The 24,660-nt window shown below is 37.7% G+C and overlaps 1 protein-coding gene across 3 annotated transcripts in view; it reads left to right on the top strand.

Moving 5' to 3' along the window:
- adamts3 (ADAM metallopeptidase with thrombospondin type 1 motif, 3) overlaps positions 1-24,660 on the top strand; it is a 169,963-nt gene that overhangs the window by 8,632 nt on the left and 136,671 nt on the right. For all 3 annotated transcript variants that reach the window (XM_065267191.2, XM_065267190.2, XM_065267189.2), the window contains exon 4: positions 22,142-22,298. In XM_065267191.2, coding sequence (XP_065123263.2) covers positions 22,142-22,298 — 157 coding nt within the window. The remainder of the gene's footprint in view (positions 1-22,141; positions 22,299-24,660) is intronic.

Raw genomic sequence — 24,660 nt, 5'->3', positions numbered from 1 at the left:
TTGTATATGTATTGTTTTACATACCGGATTTGGACTGCAGTGCAGTCACTGCGGTGCCAGGCTGGGGGTCGGAGCAAGAGGCAGCGGTGGATGGTCGGTGCAGCGCGTCATCATGTTCAACGTGCACCCTCCTATGCATGAAACAATCTTGCCGGAAATGTTGCATTTTGCCGAGATTTCATGTCTGTTTAGAAAAGTGAAGTCGCAATTTGGACCGCCTGGAGGGCCACTGTCCTGCAGAGTTTAGTTCCAACCCTAATTAAACACACCTGAAAAATCTAATTAAAGTCTTCAGGATTACTTGGAAATGAAATTCAGGTGTATTTGATTAGGGTTGCAACTAAACTCTGCAGGACGGTGGCCCTCCAGGACCAAGGGTTCCCCACTCCTGCGCTAGGTTATGCCAACACTTCTGGTAGACGCTTCTTCGTTATGCCAACACTTCTGGTAGACGCTTCTTCTTCTGCGGACTGTGAATCGAAACAGGGAATCGAAATGTAAACATTTAAACGATTCCAGGAAAATCGCAAAGCTAGTCCCATTTCCAATCGATACTCGATACTCAATACCCAAGCCTATTTAGGACAAATTAAATTATTTAAAAAATATTTAGAAAAATTGATGCCCCAAGCAAGAACCAAGCAATAATTTAACTGAATAGGACTGAACAGGCTGTGTTAATGAGAAACAAGCTAAATGTTTTTTTTAGGAAAAAACTGTAGTATTTCTAATTTGCATACAGCAGGTGTTTTCAATGCCTTTATGATTGCAATTACATGGTGACATGCTGAGCTATTCGTATAAAGTGAATTTTTTCTTTTATTGCTACTTATATTATCTTAGAATGACATCATATTTAACCTGTGTATTTCTACAAGGCGCGCTGAGACTTTTTTAGCTTTACATTTTCCACCTTAACTCTACAATTTTCTTCAGTAATGGATCAAATGCTACGTTTATGTGCCTTGATGTAAAGTACCAGTCTGTGTCGACACCAAGTTATGTTTCACTGGTCTTAATTATAGCAGCTTTGGATCTTTGACGTCCTCACATGTTGCCTCAGCTTCCAGGCCTAGGCAGATATTGAAGTAGATATTTCCTCTTTGAGCTGAGGGGTTGTGGGGGATGGAGGGATGATTTTAGCTGGGGGAGGAGGAGGTTTTTTTGCAGGCTCACTTACATTTGCTTCTGTTTAGCAAATCAACAACTTCTCGGTATGTCAGTCGAAATGCATTTGTAGATTCCGAAAACACTATAGAGCCACAGCAGGTACCTCTTCCCTTCTCAGTGAAGGCCGTAGCAGGGTCTGCGGTGAATTTTCGGGAAGAAATAAGAGTTATCCGCCGCCAATCTGCAGCTACATGTCTGTCATAGCTTGGCCCCTTTAATGCATACTGCTATGTTTTGGGGCCAGGGTGCTGAATGAAGTTCCTCTCTCATTGATGATCAGTGCTCACTGCATTACTGTTTCTCTGGCTGAACTTCACACAAGAGGCTGGCCATGACCCAGAATTTCATCCCCGACGCACCTTTGTCAGGAGAATAATGACATTAATGGTCAGTGAAGTCTGTGTTCTTCTGCCCACATGCTGCCAGTAACAATTTTACATGTACACGGGGTTTTGATCTGTCCTAGATCCGCTTCGGAGCTGAGATGACTTTGAACTTCTCTTTTTAAATTTTCCATCATGCTTTGTTTTGCATTCCCTTAATATCAGAGATCCCTGGTTGATATTGACTGCCCTCTTTTACCCACTTACCTGTCACCTGTATCAACTTTTTAGTAACATTTTTCATATAATTATTATGGTGGAAAGTTCTATGAGAAAGTGAAACTTACTGTAACTAATATAGTCAGAATCCTGCTTATTTATAGGCTACCTCAAGATGTACATTTTAGATAAAGTGGTGATGAGATCTTCACATGTTACCTGTGACATGCGTGTGGTCTTAGCCTTGTCTTTATCAAGTTCAGACACAGGGGCTGGACGACCTACAACAAACATAAGTGCCAGTGACTAAGGAATGTACAAGTACTAAGCTGTTGCAAGTGGGCGGACACTGTTTTAATAGTAAACATATCTGTGCTCACTGGCATACCGCTGTGTTTCCAGCCCTTAGCTTAATGGATAACTCACTGTGCCTTGTTCTCAAACCTGGAGACGGTAGCAATTTCTGCCAGTGTTAGAGACAAATTGAAAAATGTCAATGTACAAGATAAATTAAAGTGGTGAGTTTAACAGAAACCAAAGACTTCTGTTTTAACCAACTAAGATTTCAAAGAAGGAATAGTTCACCAAAAATTAAAGGCCCTCAAATCTCTAGGGAATTCTATTATACAAATTAGACATTTTCATTAACTCGACTTTTATGTTTTACCGTATTTTCTGGAATATAAGTCACACTTTTTTCATAGTTTGGCGGGTCCTGGAACTTATAGTCAGCTGTCAACTTATACGCCAAAATTATTTCATATGAACCCAAAGAAACCATTACCGCCTACAGCCGCGAGAGTCCGCTCTATGCTGCTGCTGTATTTATGTAATTCAACGGATTCAGTGATGCTGAATGACTTTCTGAACTTGATTTGGCTTGTCGTGTTAATTTAGCCTATTCAGCCTCGCAGGTATGTTTTGTATGCTATTGTGTATTTGGTAAATAACTGTTTATGTTACTTTAACATTTACGGTCACCTATTCAGCCTGCTGTTCTGTGCTATTGTTTAGTTGAATAACTTGCCTTTCCAGATTAAATGTCTGTTCTTCGGCTTGGATTTTGTGAAATAATTTCCTAAATAAATGCAACGTGTAGTCCAATGCGACTTTCATATGTTTTTTCCTCTTCAAAACGCATTTTTGACTGATGCGACTTAAACTTCGGAGTGACTTATAGTCCAGAAAATATAGTACATAAAATGGCACCATAAAAAATCTAAGAGTAGTTAAAATGTCTATTGCACTATATAAATCTTGGTAGGTGAGATACCTACTGTATACATGCTGATATTGTTTCATTTCTCTCTCTAAAATCAAATTATTTTTCTAACCCCTGTTGGGCATTATTTACCATAGGTGCCATATTTGATTTAAAGGTGACATAGAATGATTGAACGGGGTATTTATCCTTTTTCTGTGATGTGACATGTAGACAAACATTTACTTAACTTGCAATCTCATTACTGATTGTCTGACTTTGTTGCCACTCAAAAAATGTAGCCAATTATTTTAAAGTGGAGGGGCAGTGAGATGCCTGTGATGTCATAAGCATCAGTTTTTAAGTTTGGGCTGTTTTCTGGCTGACATTTCTAAAAGAGGAATTTCTATGAGACTGAGATGTTTAGCATGTCTAGCACTTTTTGTATGTTTGTGAATGCGGGTATTCAACAAAGACAAGGTAAAAATGGTTTTTCATTCTCTGTCCCCTTTAAAAGCTGTATATATAAGTCGAATGGTTTGATATGAGATGACTAACACCTACTGTAGCTTGTTTAGCTTCGAAGATCTGCAGTATAAGTGGATGAATATTTTGAGGTGCTTTTGTGGACCTTTTCGAAGCTTAAGAGCGAACAGTCAGTATAAACTCTCAAAACATGGAAATTCTTCAAAAATGTAATATTGTCTCTAAGAAAAAATAAGAGCATGTGTGTTTGAAATACCACAAGAGTGAGTAACTATTGACAAGATTTTTGGGTGAACTCTGTAACAAAATGTTCTGTGAAACTTCAGCTTGATTAAATCCAGACTTATATCACAAATAGATGCATAGAATTCTGTATCCCATTATATAGGTTATAAAACATACATCATTGTTGACAGGTGATGCCTAGATGTGTTAGCAGTTAATTCCAAGTTGAATGAATATATTTGATGTCAGAAAGTGGTTGTATATTGATAGTAAAGTACATTTTCTTCTGAGCTTCTGGTAAAAATCTGCATTAGCAAGTCTCCCTGGTTTTCATAAATTTCACTCCCTTAACTGTATTCATACTCAGATGAGGATTTTATTCAGTCCACAAACCAGTTTAAACTCAGAGCCCATCCATCTCTGGAACACAAATACACAATATTTTTCGCCAAATATAGGCTAACCTCTGTGACTCTTTCAGCATCTCAGCTTGAAATCTGGTAAAGTTTGGATTATAACAGGATGTTCTGGTTTTTACAGTTTGCTCGACACCAAAGTTCTGCTTGCTATTTAGAATAATTGCTGTTTATGGACTTATAAAAGAAACTTCTGTGTTTTCCAGTGTGCCTCAAATGTATTGAATGGGAAATAATGGCAGTACTCCCAAAAATGTTTATAAGTTTCTGTTTTTGGCTTTCATTAGTCATAGCATTATGCAAAATGAGAATGAGAGGCTGATGAAACCAAAGCTTTGACTTTTTAGATTAAAGTAAAATCCGCACATTACATGTAATACACCCCTTATAATCTCTTTGAATAAGATTTCTTATAATAAGGCCTTGCATTTACAAAAGAGGGCATACTGGGGATTTAACATATTCAGAAAAAAAGGTTGCCTTTGATTGAAATAGAAACACAGCCAGTTTTTTCACCCGGAGAAGTGCAGCCATGCACAAGAGTTGTATTCACTAATAGTTATTGATGTACTTTGTTGATTCAGCCAAGAGAACTTGCCTTTTGCAGAGGCTTGACCCCAGAGCTGTTTTGGTATATGGTTTGAGGTTGAGTTGGGGAGGTGTTTGAGGATATGCAGAGGCAAGATCTTTCTTTGGGTTTGCTTCAGGAGAGGCCAGGGAATAGCAACTTCGTCCATGTGTGCTTTTATTAATATATTAATATGTTTATGCATTTTTAATCATGACCAGTTTAACTTAAGATGAGACCACATTTTCTGTTGTCATTGCTCTGGACACTGGAGCCTGTTCACCACGAGTGCTCAGTTTTGTTTGGATTCAGCCATGAAGGTCTTGCCACTACTCAAAGCAGTGGGTAAATGTTTGCTCTTTTAACAGTGTGGCACTAATAGAAATGAATGATTTATTCACGTTTTATTTCCAAATTGGAATTAATACGATATCACATGATATTTCTTGATTTATAAGCTCGATAATATTGAAACTACAAAAAAATGCAAAAAACATCACTGTCAGAAATAACGTTAAGGTGAATGTTCCTTATTTTGAAAATGTATGTTTTTTCTTATTAGTAAAAATGAATGTACATGTGTTTTCCTTTATGTTCTTTTCATGACAATATCCATAACCACAGACAGTTATTGTTTTATTTTGAGTCAATATATTTATTTAGTTAAGCGTTCATTAGATTCAAAGATTCTGAATAATTACACTCAGAAAATGGACAATAAATGGTTTGGGGCAGTGCCCTTTAACAAATGTTTTATATGTACCATTTATTTACAGATATGTATTCATTTGGTACCAATATGTCCTTTGCGGTACTAATATGCACTCTTTGGTACCAATATGTACCTTTGAGGTTAGGGTCTTGCCGATAGACGATAGTATCGTTTATTGACGATCGTCAGAAATATTGCAGATAGTGGGCTTGTATGACGATAGTTGGCAATAGTTATTATTATTATCATCATAGTTTTACAATAACATGCACATTGCGTGCTTCCTCACATGAGAGGGTTTGTGGGCTTCATTTTGCACGAGAGCTTGTAACACGTGCAGATTCCTTTTTGCACGAACATGGACTTAAAGGGGCCATGGCATGAAAATGTTAGTATTGCCACTTTGTAGGTGTGAGCAAAAATAGGTCATTGAAATTTGGCTTTCCTTATGATGTCATAAGGAGATCTTATTATAATAATACCGCCCCCTTAATCTGCACTATCCAACCACTGCACTGCCATTTAGTGTAGATAGAAAGAAAGAGAGAAAAAATAATTCACAGCACAATTGAGTTTGAATTGCATCAAACCACCATCATTATGATCAGTGTTTGCACTTCATCCGCTCATTTGCATTTTAAAAGACACACCCAAAACGACACATTTTTGCTCACACCTACAAAGTTGCAATGCTAACATTTTCATGCCATGGGCCCTTTAATACACGTGGCATGGACTCCTTCTAGAGTCCATGAACTTACAACCTGAACTTGTAATGTAATGAGCATGACTCGGACTCTTCCTCACACTTGAGCTTGTAATCTGCGTGGCTCTGCCATTTCCATGTACTAGAAAGGTTGTTAGGCACGCAGGGGTCTACTCTAAAGCCATTGAGTTTGTTGTTCCCGCTCCCTGGCACGCAGGAAATTTCAGAGCGCCTGGACTCTAATGACACGCTGGGATTAATGACATTAGTTTTAAGAAGGTTGCGGTCATGACTGTGTTGCCCTTAGAGTAAGTCAGCTTCTTTTTTGCCCATCAATCAAGTGACTTGATTGAACAAATGATTGAACAAATGATCAAATAAATAAATGAGTAAACCATTGCCCCACCCCCGATGCCTAACAACCTCTCTGTTGTGTATTGGTGATCTCACAGGCTGACGATAGGATGATCTCGAAATGGGGCATAGCGCCCAACACTTTTTGAGGAAGTGCTCAGCACCCTGCTGAAAAAACAGAATACCAGCAAGACCAGCATATGTTGTGTTTTGGTGCTGTTTTTAATAAAAACAAAACAACAGTAAAATAGTTCAATCACAAACATTCTTCTATTAAACAAATAATTAAAACTTGTTGTTATTAACAAACATTCTCTTGTGCCTTTTTGTCGTTCTGTCAATCATTGCAGGATAGTTCACTATTGTCACATGACTCTCGCTGCTCTGTGCTGCGACAAAGGCTATAAACAAATATAAACAAGGCTTAAATTGGGTTGGCTTAATTAGGGGCCGTTCACACAGGATGCATTTATCTATTTCACTGTGCTATCTTTCTATTGTTTTTCTATGTTAGACAGATGTGTTTGACTGTTTCAGTCGTTTCTTTTGTGGCGTCTCGCACATTAGCTTGCACTGTATAGAAGGTTTCAGTGCAATACCATAAACAAATGGCTTTTGTGACCCAATCTAACCCTAAATTCTGGTAGACTTCAGCAAAGAATCAATAACAACAGACTCCCTCTATGATTTCTGATAACAAATAAATAAATGGCCTTAATTCAAATCACAGCAAAAGCATATCAACTACTACACTACGCTTAAGCTACTGTGTGAAATGAATGTATTACAATTTTAGCTACAGACATAGGTGTTATTTACACTGGGGACACTGGGGACATGTCCCCACCACTTTTTGAAATGGCTGATTTTGTCCCCACCACACAAAAATTTGGTTAAAATGTTCTGAAAAAATCTAACAATACTTGTGCGACTTACACTGCAAAAATGACTTTCTTACTTAGTGTTTTTGTCTTGTTTTCAGTAGAAATATCCAAAAATTGTCTTTTTTTTTTCTTGATGAGCAAAATGACCTAAGAAAATAAGTCTAGTTTTTAGACAAAAAATATACAATTTAAATGAATTTGTGATTAAAACAAGCAAAAATATCTGCCAATGGAGTGAGAAAAAAAATCTAAAAATAAGATTTATTTTTTCTTAAACACTTAATTTAAGCAAAAATTTTCACCCCATTGGCAGAAATTCTTATTATTTTTGTCTTGTTTTCAGTAAAAATATCAAAAAATTCTTAAATAAAGATGCTTTTTCTTGATGAGCAAAAATCTAGTTTTTAGACCAAAAATATCAAATTTAAGTGATTTGTGCATAAAACAAGCAAAAAAAAAAAAAAAAAAAACTGACGCCCCTGGCTATAGATCCTTTAATTCTTGCATGGCTGGCAAACATCTCTTAACACACTGATCCATGCTCGCCATCGTCCCCCGTTTTTTGGAAACCAAAAATTTTTTTACCGTCTATAGAGCAGCGCTTTTTTACACGCTTGACTTTGACATAGTCACTCCTACCGATATGGTGGGTTATTTTTAATTTGTAATGGAGGGGTAATTGAGACCTGTTTATTGTTTGAACTGGTATATTCCTTGAAGGAACTAATATGAACTCTTTAGGTGCAGAGCTTTTTGAAATGGTACAGTGCCAGTGACAGCTACGGACCATTTTTTGGATATTTTTTCTGACAGTGTAATTAAAGAAAAAGCTCACTTGAGTCACTTGTCCATAAAACAGACTATATTAGTCATGCTGTATGTTTATTTTTGTGTGTAACCACTGAGGACACTATCACAATAGAAAGATTATTTCGTAGTAAACAGTGCTTTCATGTCATCAAAACAATTGACAAGCTTGCAAAATTGGATTTCGTTGTTATTCAAGTGGAGTTCCTGCATTAACTCTATTTGGATGTGCATTGTAAGTCAGTCAGTGATGTTTTAACAGCATGTTTTGGTAAGGCATACTTTACCTATGACAAGTTATGCTTTATGGAAATATGATCATTTTAAAAGAACAGCGTGACGATAATGATTATTGTGTTAATTTTCCCGAGTACATGTGACATATTTTTGCTTCACTCGGTTTATTTTTATTTTCTTTCCTTGAAACACACAGATTCCTCTTTCCCTCTCTGGGTTAGATGATTTTCGCATTTTTCTCGTTTTTTATGCCAGTGAAAGAAATGAACTGCTGTAACGTTTTCTTAACGTTCCTTTTAAAGGGGCATGAAAATGGCAGGTAATGATGACGAAGGTTTACACACATTTCTAAACCAAACACACCTTTAAACAACATGGCGGGTGAAAGGTAGCAGTGTCTTGGCTGAATCCATGCTTTTTTGAAAGTGGCAGTACCTTTTTTTAAATAAAGCACGTTCATACCGGCTCCTTAAGAAGTTTAGACTGCAGTGCAGTCTTAGAAAACTGGACCCCTTCAGTTGAATCCCATATGTTTGTTTTGGCCCATAGCTGGTGTCTGCTTGGCGAGCGCTGATGGTGGAGTTATTAAACTGAAGGAACACAGAACTCTTGATCCTTTTTCACGCACTGCTATTTAGGTATCGACTAGCAGAAGCTCTCTCCGGCCACCTGCAATTGTTCACTCAACAATGGAAGCTGCTCAGTGGTCAGTGTGCCTAAATGGGCAGTTATGGAGTTAACTACCATATGTGACCCTGGACCACATAACCAGTCATAAGTAGCACGAGTAAATATTGTCCTATCCTAAAAAGCCATGCATCATTGAAAAGCTTATTCAGCTTTACATGTGATGATGTATAAATCTCAATTTCCAAAAATTGACTCTTTTGACTATGTTGGCCAGGGTCACATATGTCCTTCATGTGTTTCACTGCACTTTAAAGTGGGTTGTTGAGAATGACATTTATCTATTTACTCTCTGTGGTATTTGTGTCTTTGTGTTATTTTGCTTATCTCGCCATAGCCTTTTAAAGGTGCTCTAAGCGAATTGAAGCGTTTTAGACCATAAAACATTTTTTGTTACATACCGGAAACATCTCCTCACTATCTGCTTGCTGCCTGTCCGCTGATCAAACTGTAAAAAAACGCGATCTTTATAGACAGCCCAGGCTTCACAAACGGCAATATCAACAAGTGGCCAAACCTAGCACCACAAAACAAAACAAAGTATTCCAGCCAATAAACGACAAGAAGGATTTGGGGGTGGGGGTTGGGCGCGTTCATGAAAGCACGGAAGGGATGGGGAGGGGGAGGAGTTAGCTACGCTCCGTCTGTTTGAAAACAGTTTCGAAAGTCAACAATAACTAACGTCTCGCAGATTCACTTAGAGAACCTTTAAAGAGGGCCGTTGGTTTCTTTATCCTGCTGTTTGGGAAAAAACATTTTATCGAACCATTTTCTGCCTTTTTAACATTCTCTGTATTGGTTTTCCTGGATACAAAAAGCTCAAACTCTTAGGGGCAGTTTCCCAGACAGGGTTTAATCCAGGACTTTTTTATATTCATAGGTAATTTAAGTCATTTTTACAAACATATCTTACAAAAACACTACAGGTGTGCATCTTGAGACAAAAAATGTCACCGATATGTATTAAAATTAGTCAGGAAAAGGTGTTATTAAATTTAAAGGGACAATAAGTAGGATTTTCCCCCATCTAGTGGTGAAATTTTATTATGCATTCAAACGAATAGTGCTCTCTAGCGCCTCGCTTTTCCAAATGCGTGTTGCAGCTACGGGAGCCATTAAGTATTCACTATTCTCCTTGTCCGTTTCAGCTGGTTCACGTGTTCTGAATGAAAACGCGTTCTGGAAACGCGTTGGTAGGCTAGTGCTTTTTGTCCCTCTCTGCTATTATAGTTTATCAATACGGCAGAATGACATGGAAGCCTCCTTGGTTATAGATTGTGTGGTTATGGGTTGGTGTGTGCATGCGCATATGTGCACATTGATTAGGGGTGTCACGATTCTCCAAATCCTCGATTCGATTACATTTTCGATTCTAAGGTCACGATTCGATTCAATTCGATTCTCGATTTTTACATTATTATTATTTTTGAAAGACAAAAAATTATATGCCTTTATTATTATTATTATTATTATAGTTTCACATTAACATGCACATTGCATGCTTTTTCTCACATGGGGGTTTGTGGGCTTCACTTTACGAGAGAGAGCTTGTAGAGAGAGGATTCCTTCTTGCACGCACATGGACTTAATGCACGCGTCTTGGACTCCATCTAGCATCTGAAATAAAACCGGTGCGTCATAAGCAGCTGCACTTCTCTCTGTCTCACGTGCACGTGCTCTCGCATCTGTCCAAAGTCTAAACATAAACTAAAGTAGTAATCCTTACGTATTTGTTCAGTTTTATGCGTTTCATGCAAGCTGAGGCAAACTATCCCTTTTGTTTAAAATATAACCCGGTGCATCTTGGCGGCTCTCTCGCGTACGTGCAGATCACTAGGTTGTAATCCTGTTTATGATATGCATTACAAGGAGTTGTAGCAATACATCCCTCGTGTTTAAAATACAAATCGCGTTCCGCTGGACCCATGTTTTTAAAGGCACCTCTGAGAGGTTTATTTTCCCCCGCTTGACAAGCCGACCGGACGTAACATGGGGGCGTGGCAGCATCGACGATCCCATTTTTTTATTCGAGGTTGTGACTTAATTTCGATCGATTTCGATTTAAAATCGAAATCGTGACACCCTTAACATTGATGCATATAGGTCTTATACATAATGCATACATATATTTTGAAAAATGTAAACGATGATCAGATATACAGTTTTTAACAAACGTGTGTGTTCATAGGCGCCAAATTCTTTCTCCGCTGCTGAAGTTGTGTGCTCCGGCCCTCCAGGGTAAGATTTGGGTAACCCCGCCTTATAAAATACATGTATAAAAATAAGATATTTACAAGTGAAGAATACATCTATAATGTATAGAAAAAAAGGAAATTACAAATATATAATACCTTTTAAATGTTTCATGGTTATGCATCATTAATGATGTAGTGGGCTTGTTATTTTAGATTGTTTTGAACTGTGATATTTTCTCGCTCATTATCAACTTTTGAAAAAAAAATTAAGCGACAGTGGAATCAAACTGTATTATTTCAAAGATCCTGCTTTTTAGTGGTAGTATATCAGGGCAAAGGGACATAATGATAGCATCTGAAAATAATAGTTATCTTTCACAATGTCACATACAGGCACATCTTTGAATGTATGCTGCTTTTTTGCCTTTTCAGATAATTTCACAAATATCATGCAAAGGCAGGAACATTTTACAAGGTTACATATCAGTTCTCCTGCTCTCATTCATTAAGCAATCATTTCAAGCTTTGAAAGAACACTAATTTGCTTTAATAATTTCAAATTAGCACAATTAAAAATGTTTTAATAGTTTTCTAAGTTTCACACTCTGCCAAACTCTCTCCTTCTCTCTTCAACAAAAGTTAAACATTTCCTGATAGGCTCAAATAAAATGTACACTCACCCCTGGGTCTGTAGGGAAGAATGGGAGGGGGATGTGGAACAGGAGAGAAAGGTTATGTGAGGCAGATCTGTAAATGCTTTGTACAGTACATTGGTGTTTCTATCATTGAGCATTGTGCATAGTTCTTTATTTGCTTTTGGCAAGTTGAAAGAGAGAATGAATGTCTGAGTTTTAAAAATGAACCTAACAAACATTACCATCATAAGTGTTTAATACCTTCAGAACATCAGGAAGTCAAGCTACAGTAAATATTATGTGAAATGATTTTTTTTTTACAATTCTTTGTTTAAAATTGCCACTTTATTGGGGTAAGGAACTATCTTGTGAGGACCATTAAAATTCGTCACCTTATGGGGTGGTTTCCCGTACAGGGATTATCTTAAACCAGGACTAGGCCTTAGTTTAATTAGGAAATATAACTAGTTTTAACAAACATGCCTTACTAAATACATTACTTGTATGCATTTTGAGGCAAAACAAAGGGCACTTATGTATTTTAAATATTAGTGCAAGTTGTTTTCAGTTTGGACAGCTCTTAATTTTTTTTAGTCTAGGACTAGACTAATCCCTGTCCGGGAAACCGCCCCATGAGTTTTAAAGTATATATCTGCTCAATCCTCCTGGCTGATCTCCTTCTGAATTTTAATCTTCCATCATTCTTTATATGGAGAAAATTTTACTGAATGAAGTAACAACAGTCTCGGATACAGATTTTATCTGGATTTGTAACATTCCTGTCTCTCTTGTACATGTTTTTCTAGTTTTGTGTCAGGATCATGGCAGTTTGTTTTTATGTGCTCTCCTGATTTGTTTCCAGACCCCGCCTCCTTGTCTTCTGATTAATTATCTCATTATTGTTTCATGCCCATCACCTGTTACACTTTACATTTGGTGCCCTATTTATTACACTTGTGTCCCCTGGCTTGTGCTGGTTGGTTTTGTAGTGTTGAGCTGTGTGATGTCTTCCGTGGATCCTAGTTTTGCTTCTTGCCCTGTCTAGATTTTGCTTTATTAGAGTTTCTTGTAGTGATGCAAAGTCTGATTCATTTCCACTAGTGATGGGCAGTCCAGCTCTTTCCATTGATTCGGCTCTTTCGGCTCAAGCTCCGGCTCTACACTTTAGTGATGGCAGTCCGGCTCTTTTCATAGATTCGGCTCTTCTGGCTCGGCTCCCTTAGAAGAGCCGGCTCCCCTGCCTGCGTCTGAAGATTCGGCTCTGCTCGTTCGCTACAAAGAATCAGCTCTGAGCCGCTCGTTCGCGAACGACCCATCACTAATTTCCACGAACCGGATTTTTTTTGACAGTTCGGCTCATTGAACCGGTTCAAAAAGCCAATTCACCGGTTCCTGACGTCATCAAGAAATGACATCACTACGCATTTATTTTCTTGTATCAATGAAACATTCAAATAAAGTCGTTTGTGTCAACACATTAAAACATTCAAATAAAAAGTTGTTTTTGTGAAGATATAGCTGATTTATTGCCTTTCATTCCCAAGTTAGTAACGTTTGTGGTCACAGTTTCAATCGCGGATTGTAAATGCCAGATACAACTGACCAGTTTTGACTAGTATACAACTTGAATAATATTCCTAAAAGACACTGATGCACAATTGCGTATGCGTAAGTATAAAGAATAAATTAACTTGTCTTTTAAACTCATTGGTTCTCCTTAAACTACTACAATATGATTTGCATGCACAATAAATCGTACTAAAACTAAAGCTTTTTTAATAAAACAAGCATATCAAGAACCTAATAAAACTAGAAACTTCGTGCATCAGGCACATTCAAATCCTCTGTGATTCACACGCAGTGTCAGCAACTCATCCATCAGAATCATCGACAATCCTCCCCTCGGCGATCATCAACAAACTTCGTTCGGTTCTTTTTGAGTCCGACGTGCTATTTCGGCTGTGCATCCTGTGTCATCAACCCGGAACCTATGCCCAAAACGAAAGTTAGATTCAGTTCGATTTGTGAATCGGCTCGACCGGTTACTTCCTGAGAACCGTCTCAAAAGAACGGTTCGTTCGAGAACCTAACATCACTAGTTTCTTGTTTTGCCCCCTCGTGGGTGTTTTGTGTTTGCAAAATATAGCTTTTGTTTGGTGAATGCTGTCTGCGCCTGTGTTCGTCTCTTTAAAACCCTGACATTATTCCCTATATGAAGTTTATTTAACTAAGTTCGGGAGGAGCATGGTCATGTGATCCAACCAATCAGTGCAAAGAGGTGCCTATAAATGGCAGTCCCTCACCTCTGTCCCGTGACAGATTTTTTGCAGCATCCCTCCTCCACCCCATCACATCACTGTCATCTAGATTAATTTATCACAGTTAAAGAGGGGGGAGTACTCTGGGTTCGGGCTAAAATTCCGAGCTCGGAGCCCTCTCCTCGGACAGCACGCCAAATATGCTTTATCTCATTCCCTATCGATTACATGTTAATGCGAGCTCGTGAATTGTATTTTTGTTAACTTGCATTTGTAGTTCTTTGCAAAAGTTCTTTATAAAATTTTGGGATGTGTGGGAATCCACAGTAGAATATTCTTTTTCTGATCAGAACTCATATTTTAGCCAAGCCACTATGATTCTAGCCTGGTCCAACCAGACTCTCGTACATTCATTTCATTTGTACAGAGAGTCTGGCCACGCTCCATTGCAAAACGTTACTCCCATTAAGGAGGGTCCTCTGTTGAAGTTTAAAACTATTGGATCTGCCCAGAGTCACTCAGGATCTGCCATAGGCGATCCTTAATGTGTAGTCGTGACGTATATCATGCGCCGAAACCAGCCAGAAACAACAAGTACGAATAATCAAACCAACAAAACTTAGCAAACCTGGTTCTTGATCCGGCTTTAACTTCTGTATATTCGGAAGTTTTGCAACAACGGACCGAATAGCTTTTCTCACGTCTTTCTCCGCTGCCATTACTGAACTACAACTCAAACTGACGCACAACCTCAACGTCATCGTTCTTAGCCCCCCCCCCTCTGTTCGCTGATTGGACCTGCAGATTTTTGCAGGAGAAAACGAAACTCTACACGGCAGTCCCAGACGTAGTACTGAAGCGAAATGAAAATTAAGCGGAAGCATGTAGGAGGGCGGAGCCAGGCTACTATGCTTCCCCAACTGTTGAAATGTTGAAATGTCTGTATTTGACACAACCATGGGTTGAAACAACTAGCCATTTTGAGCTGATGCAACCAGATTAATGATTACATAATAGGTCATGATTAAGTCTGCAGTCCATAATTTTTGTCTCTCTGTTGTTATCTCTTTAAAACATGGGGTAACTTTACACACCCGGCACAATTCAACAGCAAGTGCCACGCAAATGTTTTTTTGTTGTTGCTAGTTTTAATTTTGGCAGGTTGCTATTTTTAGGCAACTGAAAACAATTGTACCATTGACCATTTATTTAAAGGGCACAAAAGTATTATTCGCCTATAGGCGGGTAAACTCAGCTTATTACACACACCAGGTACGCACAGCAATACACAAACATGCCAAATATTATAAATAAAGAATTACAATGTAAGAGATTATTATGGTGGACATAAATATAAAAATGCCTACATGTCATAATGGATAGTCACTGCATGTATCAGAATGACCTATTCTCAGAAATTATGAATAAAAATTTGTTTCCTCTCTGTAGAAGCGTTCCGTTTTTGCTCTTGCAAATTCCGCCATGTAGCGAATCCGTCATGGTGCAAGTACAACTGGCTTTTAAGCTCGATGTACACTGTGCTATTTCAAATAGTCCTTTAGGATTGTTGCTTCCCACACTGTGCGAACAAGATCGTAGTTAAGTCCATGTCACACTGTATAATCTCAGTTTCTATCAATATCAGACTGTACGAGTTTAAAGACTTTTAAAAATACAAACACAAACAAACGTGTCCGTAGTTTTACCTCATCAATTGGTGACGGCTAGGCAAACACACACTGAAGCGAAGGCTAGCAAACTCAAACAACATCTAGTGTTAATTATAATCATGACTTATCTCAAGCATAGAAAGTAGAAAAAACCAAGGAGACGAGTACCTGCCATTTGTATTTCCGGCGTGATTTCTGTACAGACTGCTTCCTTTTAATCCTATCATGGTACAGTGGTGATGACACGTTGTACAAGCAATCTTTATCTCTCCATAACACCTCCACAAGTTTCTCCTCCTGCTGTACAGTCTACCAGGCTCATTTTGACATTTTGGTCTCGTACACACACTTTTTCGGAAGTGACAACTGCATTTAAATGCGGGAGTGAATCCCCTAAATGTTCGTTTCATGTCTGTACAGAACAAGACTCACTCCCGAAAATGTGATGATTGACACAGAAATAACCATAGCAACGTTTTGCCGTCTCGCGTGCTTATCACTCACAGCTTTGACCAAAATAATTTAACAGCATTGTGTTTTGCAATAAACCTCCTTCTTGACGTTGTGTATTGTACGCTTTTGTGAGGCTGCTTCACAGCGCGCTGTCTTGCAGTGTTACCAGGTCCTTGTCTTTTTTGTACGTAAATACCGTTTTGGCGCTTAACCGTTTATGGCTTTTGGCTCATGAAGCGATCAAGTTTTTGGTGTTAATATAGTGTGAAGGTGCCGGTCCCAATATTTTGATCTTTGAGGTAAAGCATTTAGATTTATTTCGGTGTATTATTAGATTTTTCTTGTTCACTATTTTTTGAGTTCAAGATCTGGCAACACTAGTCAGCAAACGGTCGTGCCTCTGTCATTTTCTGAACCGCACATACAGAAGACTGTTTCCCATTCTGTCCTGTCTATGATGAATGTTTAAACACTTGATTAACTACTTGTTGTTCAGTTCGGTTATGTACACACTAAGCAGAATTTCAGTAAATGCGGTTGTCACTACCTGCATTTTGTGGGAGTTAATTCGGTTGTAGAATGCTTGTTTTGAGTTTGTGGTTGTGAGTCCCGTAAATTACTGAACTGTATGTGTACAGAACAGGATTAAGCATTAAAAGGTGAAGTGACAACCGGATTAATATGCAGTGTGTACGGGACCTTTGTCTGGTTTGTTGTTGTCACACTAATTACGTCATCGAGTTCTATGCTCTATTGGTTCTTGATCTGCTGGTTGTCACACAGCAGGATAGTGTCTCAAAATTTCGGACACTTCCAGAATTTGGTCGGATAATTTTTATCGCAACGGTCATTAATCGGCTGTGTGTCAACATGTCAAATTAGCAATCAAAGATGGCAGATTTTAGTCTAAGATTCCAGTAATCTTTTAGGATTTCAACACACAGTCATTAATCGGCTGTGTGTGAACATGTCAAATTAGCGATCAAAGATGGTAGATTTTAGTCTAAGATTCCAGTAATCTTTTAGGATTTCAAAATTTGTCTCAGACAGCTAAATCCTTGCTGAAATCTCACAGTGTGCACCGGGATTTAAAGGGAATGGGAGATGAGACTCTGATGCACGTCATGCCCAAAACACCCATAACTCATTTAGAGAATAGGTATAACCCTTTTGGATTGTGCACTTGACACGCCAAACTTTTTTTCCCAATTATTTAACATGAATTCGGACACGACACCCCATAAGTTTACCTGCACCATGTGCTTCAGACCATGCACTCAGATCGCTAAAATAGGGCCCGTAAAGTTGCAGGTTACTTGTGGAGTTATTTCCCTTACGTGGTCTTTTCTTTGGCACTGCTCTTCTACTGATTGATTTATGGGTATGGAATATCTGTGGTGACACAGCATCAGAAGCGATCTGTCGTTGTACATACACTCTTAGAACAAATGGTATAAAAGCTGTCACTGGGATGATATACTTTAAAAAGGTCCTTTTTAGAGATTTGGTATTAAATCTCTACCTAAATGAATTGACAGGGTACCACCCCAGTGACAGCTTTTGTGTTTCCTGTTTCTAACATCTTACCTGCACAGTTAGAAAAAAGCCATATCGGCTTTAGTCTTCACTCCCTTAGGACCTTACAACCTCTAAAAAGCCCTGTCGATATGAACTTTCATTTGAAGGTCATGAATTCGATTCCAGGGGTTTAACCGGTACAAAGAAGTGTATAGATTGAATGCACTTTAAGACGCTTTGGATGAAAGTGTCTGCCAAATGAGTAAATTCGAGTATTCTTAGTTTTGACAACCGGTCAATCCCCAGATGTACCTGAAGGGGCAGTCTCCCAGACAGGGTTTACATTATTTCAGGGCTAGGGCGTAGTTATTTAAGGACATTTAAGTAGTTTTAACAAGCATACCTTACAAAAAACATTACTGATGTGCATTTTTGGATCAAACAATGGCACTTATATACGTTAAGATATGTCAGTGCAATTTACATTTTACATATTTACATTACAATAATCAAACATGCTATACGAGTCAAACTTGCTCACACTCATTCGGTGTTAGAGATGCTCTGATCAGGATTTTTGCAGCTGATACCGATTACAGATTGTTGTCTTCGTGATTGGCCGATGCCAATGCTGATACCCCGATCCGATTCCCCATCTGAAAGGGTTTTTAGCACGGGGGGAACATTATAACATGCATGAGTGTTTAAATGATTTTGTCTTTTCAAAGTTTTAAGGTTGACCAGTTTGGGTGTACAAAAAGCAGAGGTGCTACAGTTCTCACATTCTTTAATATCAAATGCTAACAAATTCCTCATATGTTTTACTATTACTAAGGGGAGACCAAAGTGTACAATATTCACAGAATGTGTCGTATTTACATTTGCGTTTGTTGCGTTTCACAGATGTTTTTATCCTAAGCACTTTAGACAATGATGAGTAAGATGACACGCCATTTGTCAAAAGAGCCAACAAAATACATAAATTAAAATACATTGCAATATAGGTCACATTATTAAACACTCAATTAGCATTGAGGGCAGAGGTGTGAGACAGAGTTCATTGGAAGTGTATGGAGGCCGCAGGTGTGGGGTAAGGCGAGCTGACCGTGATTGGTTTTGAATGCAAGGGATGGCGCTGGAAAGGTGTGGCCGAAAATGACAGGGATAGAGTGGGCAGAGAGAGAGAGAGAGAGAGAGAGAGAGAGAGAGAGAGAGAGAGAGAGAGAGAGAGAGAGAGAGCTAGTTTACCAGCACATTCCAAAGGAAGGGCTCTGAGAGGCTTTTCTGTGTATATGAGGCCGGTTTTGGGGCGGGTGGTACTACATAAAACTAAGAGGCTGTTTCACAAGAGCATGGAGGTTGGTCCCCTGTCCATACACACACACATACACTTGAATTAATGTACTGTACATTCAAATTCACGTGCTTACACTCATGTACAGAGAACCACATGCATATACCTATTGTATGAACATAAGGATAAAATCTCACCTTAGATGTGAGCACATATGGCATGTTGAGATGGTTTGGCATAACAAACGGGTATGGATGCACTGAATGTTCGGCAAACAAATTTATTCGGCAGAAAATAGCAAAAAACACATTTTTGGTGTTCGGCCGAACAAGTGAAAAGGCTGAATACATTTTACAATGAGGTCTTTGATGACACAATCGATTGTAACCAGCCCATAGTGAGAGACATGCAAATGCGGCAAATATGTTGGTAAAAGCATTTTAAAGTATCAGAGTAAGTTCTGTACAAAATATAGTTTAAAAGACAATTACAACAAACTTCAGGAAGACAACTGGTTAAGCATACAGTAGATGCATATACAACATTAGATGACTGGCACTAAATAACTGGTTTTAAATAACAAAACTGAGCTATTACATTCCTTTTTAAAAACTACTGTACATAGATTTAAGTACCTGTATGCAGGGGCGTCGCTAGACCCCTTTTACTGGGGCACGTGCCCCAGTGTAAATCTTTTGTGCCCCGGTGTAAATCTCAAGTTTAAATTTTAGCAGTTAACTAGTGCAATCCTTTACAAAGATAATAGCGGCAAAACCAGATCTCTATGCAATGTAGTTACCCAAATTACGCTTTTAAAAGCGTGGCAGCAGTCGCACTGACACGTACACGCACAGATCCATGTCCGCGCGCGTCTTGCGTTCAACCGCGCACAACCGCATTCAAAAGTCCAGGTGACGCCATGCGATTAGTTTTGTCATGTTTTCATAAGCTAACTCAAAGTAAGTTTCTAAATAATAATGATAATCTTATTTTGACCCGATCATTATTGGCTTCTGTAGATGGACATCAGAAATGTTTTGTGCAAAGCAGGGAAACGGAAGCAGAAAGGAGAGATGATGAGTTTAAGGGAGGTAAGACAAACTACATCCTCACCCTGTCAGGTCTCAAACATTAGAGGAAAAATCTCAGGAAAACCTCTTATCAAGTCTATACTGCATTGTTGCTGAAATCAACAAATGTGTTATACTGTTCTGTATTTTCAGATATGAAATTAATATTTAGTTTACTAATATTTAACTCTAGGACACTAACTTACATAAACAGTTAGCAGTAACTATGACTGAGATTATTTTAGTATAGCAGTCATAAAATGACTGGTTTCTTAAAATATTGTAAGAATATTCTTGTAAAAATAAGTTATTAATCATTGCTATCATTTAGTGATGCACCGATGTATCGGCCGATTTTTGATGAATTTGAAACCATCGGCATATCGGCAATAGCACGAGAAAGGCCGATACCGATTGTTTATTAATTAACTGCATTAAGAAATCCATTATATGTAAAAAATGAGTTAATGTTGTTAATAAAATAAATGCTGAATAGCAAAAACCACCTTTAAAGGTTGTCATGCTGTCTTATTATATATTTTTTTGGTTAATTTGTGCCTCTCTTATTATGTTGGTAAGTTGAATGTTAATTAGATCCAATCAAAAAATCGATGCAGAAATAAACTAGCTAATAGACCAACTTGTATACAAGTGTTTAATATCGGTATCGGCCAGAAGTTGTGTGTTTAAATCGGTATCGGTATCGGCCTAAAAAAATCCTATCGGTGCATCCCTGCTATCATTGTATAATGTAGAAAATAAATAGGGGGCCTGTGCCCCAGTAGAGCTTTATGTCTAGCAACGCCCCTGCCTGTATGCATATTAAGAAAAAAATGAGGGTTTATTTTAATCCAACATTAAAATGAAAATATGCTGTCACACTCATATTGCAAACGCAACTAAAACTGAAGCTCATCTGCTTAAACTCTAATGAATTCAGCCGAAGCCTTTAATGTGTTTCATTCATCCCGACACTTCGCTCGTTCCCTCTGTGTTATGCTTTAAATCTGAAGTATTTCTGTAGGCGAGTAACGCGACTCTGCAAATCTTTAAATTATTTTGTGGAGTTCAGCTGCATTAGCTACATTAGCGCTCGTCGCGACTTGCGTCATCTTGTTAAGTCTATGAAAGTTTTCGAATGGTTCGGGTGGACCCAGTTCCAGTCCTAAAAAACCGATGAACCGATTACTTTTAGATTGTTTGGTAACGACTTGATACCGAAGACCCGGTACTTTTGACAACCCTACAATGTTGTACCTTTTTGGGTACATTATTGTACCAGAAGGACCTTTTGTGTATCTTTTTTATTTATTGTTTCTTTGGGTGAATAAAGGAAATCTAAATATTTTATTAGTTTCTGCGTGCATGCATTTAGTATCTTTGTGATACTGTTTGATAATACATTAAATGAAAGAGTTTAGGTTTTTCAGTCACCAAAGTGTGGAAGAAAACATTCATTATATTTTTGTAAGGCTGTTTTGATATATACTTTAGGATCATCTTAAACATAAATAATTGGCATATTACCTTTTTCATAACAATGCAATATACGGTTCAAGTATTTAGTAAGTTGTTATCTTTGAAATACAAAGTAGGTTTGGGATTTCTAATTTCAGAGCTTCTGGCATGTGAAATGCATTGCTACAGAGTTTCTACACATTAAGTGTTCTGGTGATAGTGTAATAGGGCGTAAATCTTGCAATGTGTTTTTCATGGTCTAAAGCTGCTTAATGAAAAATGTATTATTTATTTATTTTTTTTTGTCAAGAAATTTTAAAGCAAAACAAAGTTGAATTTATCAAATGAAAACAGTCTGCTTTGCAGTCAAAGCTGTTATAAACAATTAGGTTTTTACATTATGCCATCAGCATGCATTGTTAGGGAGTGTTCTTACATTTCTATTTACTCTTACATTTATTTCTTAATAATAAACTTCTCCTTTAATGATAATGAATTCTTTGATGTTTTTCAATGTGAAAAGTTCAGTTGCTTGGCTTACCTAGCCTTATTTTCCATCTCATTGTTGACAAAACAATCTGTTTTTTCTCTGAAGGCCGGTATGATTCGAACAGATACTGATGAGTACTTCATTGAGCCTCTGGAGAGAGGAACAAAAGAACATGAGGATAGTGGAAGAGTACATGTGGTGTACCGAAAATCTGCAGTATTGCAAGCTGAATCTGACATCTCTACGGACTTCCAGCCGATTGGTAAGTACCACTGAATTGTAAAAGCCTTAGCTGCATCCCAATTCGCCTTCTTACACTATGCCCTAATTTTACTGTTTTTTTTGTTGGAAAAGTACCTATATTTGAATGCAGAATAATACAATATGCACACACTGATGCGAAACAGAAGTGACGACCGTTGCCTGGACGATGCAGTGATCCTTAAGGAATTTAGAATAGCCTCATCTTCTTCATTAATTATATATCATGTATTTACTACGTAGTTTAATTTATTGATTAATTGACGCATCATTTAGTTAATTTGTTTAATTCTGTGTAGCGCAACTAAACTCCGCCCTCTCTATGTGAGTTGTGGATAATATCAGCCATTTGAGTGTCCATGGATCTACACTTCGAATTTTCACCTAAAACAGTAGACCATCTGGGAACTTATGGATACTCATTTTAACATACTATGAATTCTAATTTCAAATACTAATTAGGATGGATATACAAATTGGGACGCAGGGCTTGCGTATGTCTCAAACGAAGAGTGGCTAGTCTTGTGTTTCCTGTGTATATATGTATCTGTTGTGGTCTTGTTGGAACAATGTTTCATCACGTTGTAAATCATTCAGTATATCTTCACTCCTTGTTTGAAATTCACATCGGTTGTAATTTAGGATTTTTTTTTTTTTTGCTTTTGATTAATTGGCTTTTAAAAGTGTCATTGGACAGTCAACTTGCTTAATGCAATCTCTAGCCTTTTTCCATATTTTCTGTTCTTTTGATATTATCTGAAGTTTGTTGAATTAGTAGTTCAAAAACTGTCCAATATTCAGTAAGATTTCATCAGAAAAACACTGTTGTTTCTGGAGTTAAATGCTAGAAATGTGGCCAACTGTGGTAAATGCTTTTGAATGTGTTGCTCTAATTGCTTCTATTGCTTCTATTGTTTAAATCATTTGTAAGTTGCTTTGGACAAAAGCGTCTGCTAAATGACTAAATGTAAATGTAAATGAATGGGTAAGAAGCCCAAAAGCATTTTGACGTGGAGCAGATTAGCCACTTTGTATTTAAACCTTTAGAAACAATTCTTTAGGAGTGTTTTCAGTGGTGCCTTTTTTAACATTTACATTTAGGCATTTAGCAGACACTTTTATCTAAAGCGACTTACAAACATAAGGGAACAATAAAAGCGATGTGTCATAGGAAGGGAATAGTACAAAAAGTGCTTATAACAAAATACAAGTTTTCACTATTCCGAAACGATACCTGATTACTGAAAAAGGAGAAATGCGGTCAATATCTATCTCAAGTATTTTTTTTTTAAGGATTAGATACAAAAAAATTGTATGACCTATGACAAGTAACAATATGTTTAAGTACATCTCTGAGTTGTTGCTAACAGTTAAAAAAATGCAACAACGTCTTAATTTTTACATAATATTTAAAAATAATTGAAGACGGGCCGTTGAATTTTTGGAAAATAATGCACTCCCAAATTCTCCAATATGGTAATGCGGCACGACGCGAAGCTGTTACACTGCTTGTGTTCATTATTTTCATACATTTTTAAATATTTAAAAGGACTAGTGTCAATTATTTTGCTTATACCAGGTTAACACAGACATTGCCACACTGTCAGAAATAAAGTTACAAAACTTTACCTTTTCTGTCACTAGGGCTATACCCTTAGTTTCCATTTGGTACCTTTACAGCAATACAAAACAGAATACTATTTTGGGTAGATTACCGTACCTTAAGGACTAGGGATGTCCCGATCAGGTTTTTTTGCCCCCGAGTCCGAGTCATTTGATTTTGAGTATCTGCCGATACCGAGACCCGATCCGATACTTCTATAATACATAAAAAAAGAAGAGCGGAAAAACAGATCCAGGATGTTCCTTATGTCATGCCGCACACATTGCTGTTTCTGTGTGGAGTCAAAAGAGTCTAACTCTGTGCCAGCACATAACTTGATGTGTTAAAAAATAATGAGAATATATACAGTATATATGTTCAGGGGTTAAATTTGGGTTTGTTTTGTGGGGATGCTCTGTTAGGAGGGAGGGTTCGAGGGGTAACATGTTTAATCCTGATGACAGCAAAGCCACTGGTGTGTTTCAATGACATTTTGGACCTCTGATAGGATTTTATAAGTTTCAGTTTTAAAGCTGTGCCACAGGTTGACCCACACTTTAAAACCTGAACTTTAAATTATGCACATCTATGAGTCTGACACTCTATATGCATTTGTTGCACATGTCAATCACTTTTTAGGTCGTAATTGATTTGTATAATCAAAATACACCATTTTATTAAACTATACAATAAGTTGTATCCAGTTATATAGTTAACATATTGTAATAAGATGATTGACATGGCTATACATACTTTAATA

Source organism: Paramisgurnus dabryanus, chromosome 5 (assembly GCF_030506205.2).
Source record: "Paramisgurnus dabryanus chromosome 5, PD_genome_1.1, whole genome shotgun sequence".
In the NCBI taxonomy this organism is placed as follows: domain Eukaryota; kingdom Metazoa; phylum Chordata; class Actinopteri; order Cypriniformes; family Cobitidae; genus Paramisgurnus; species Paramisgurnus dabryanus.
Note: the sequence above shows the minus strand (reverse complement) of the source record. Positions and strands in the feature narration are given on the sequence as shown.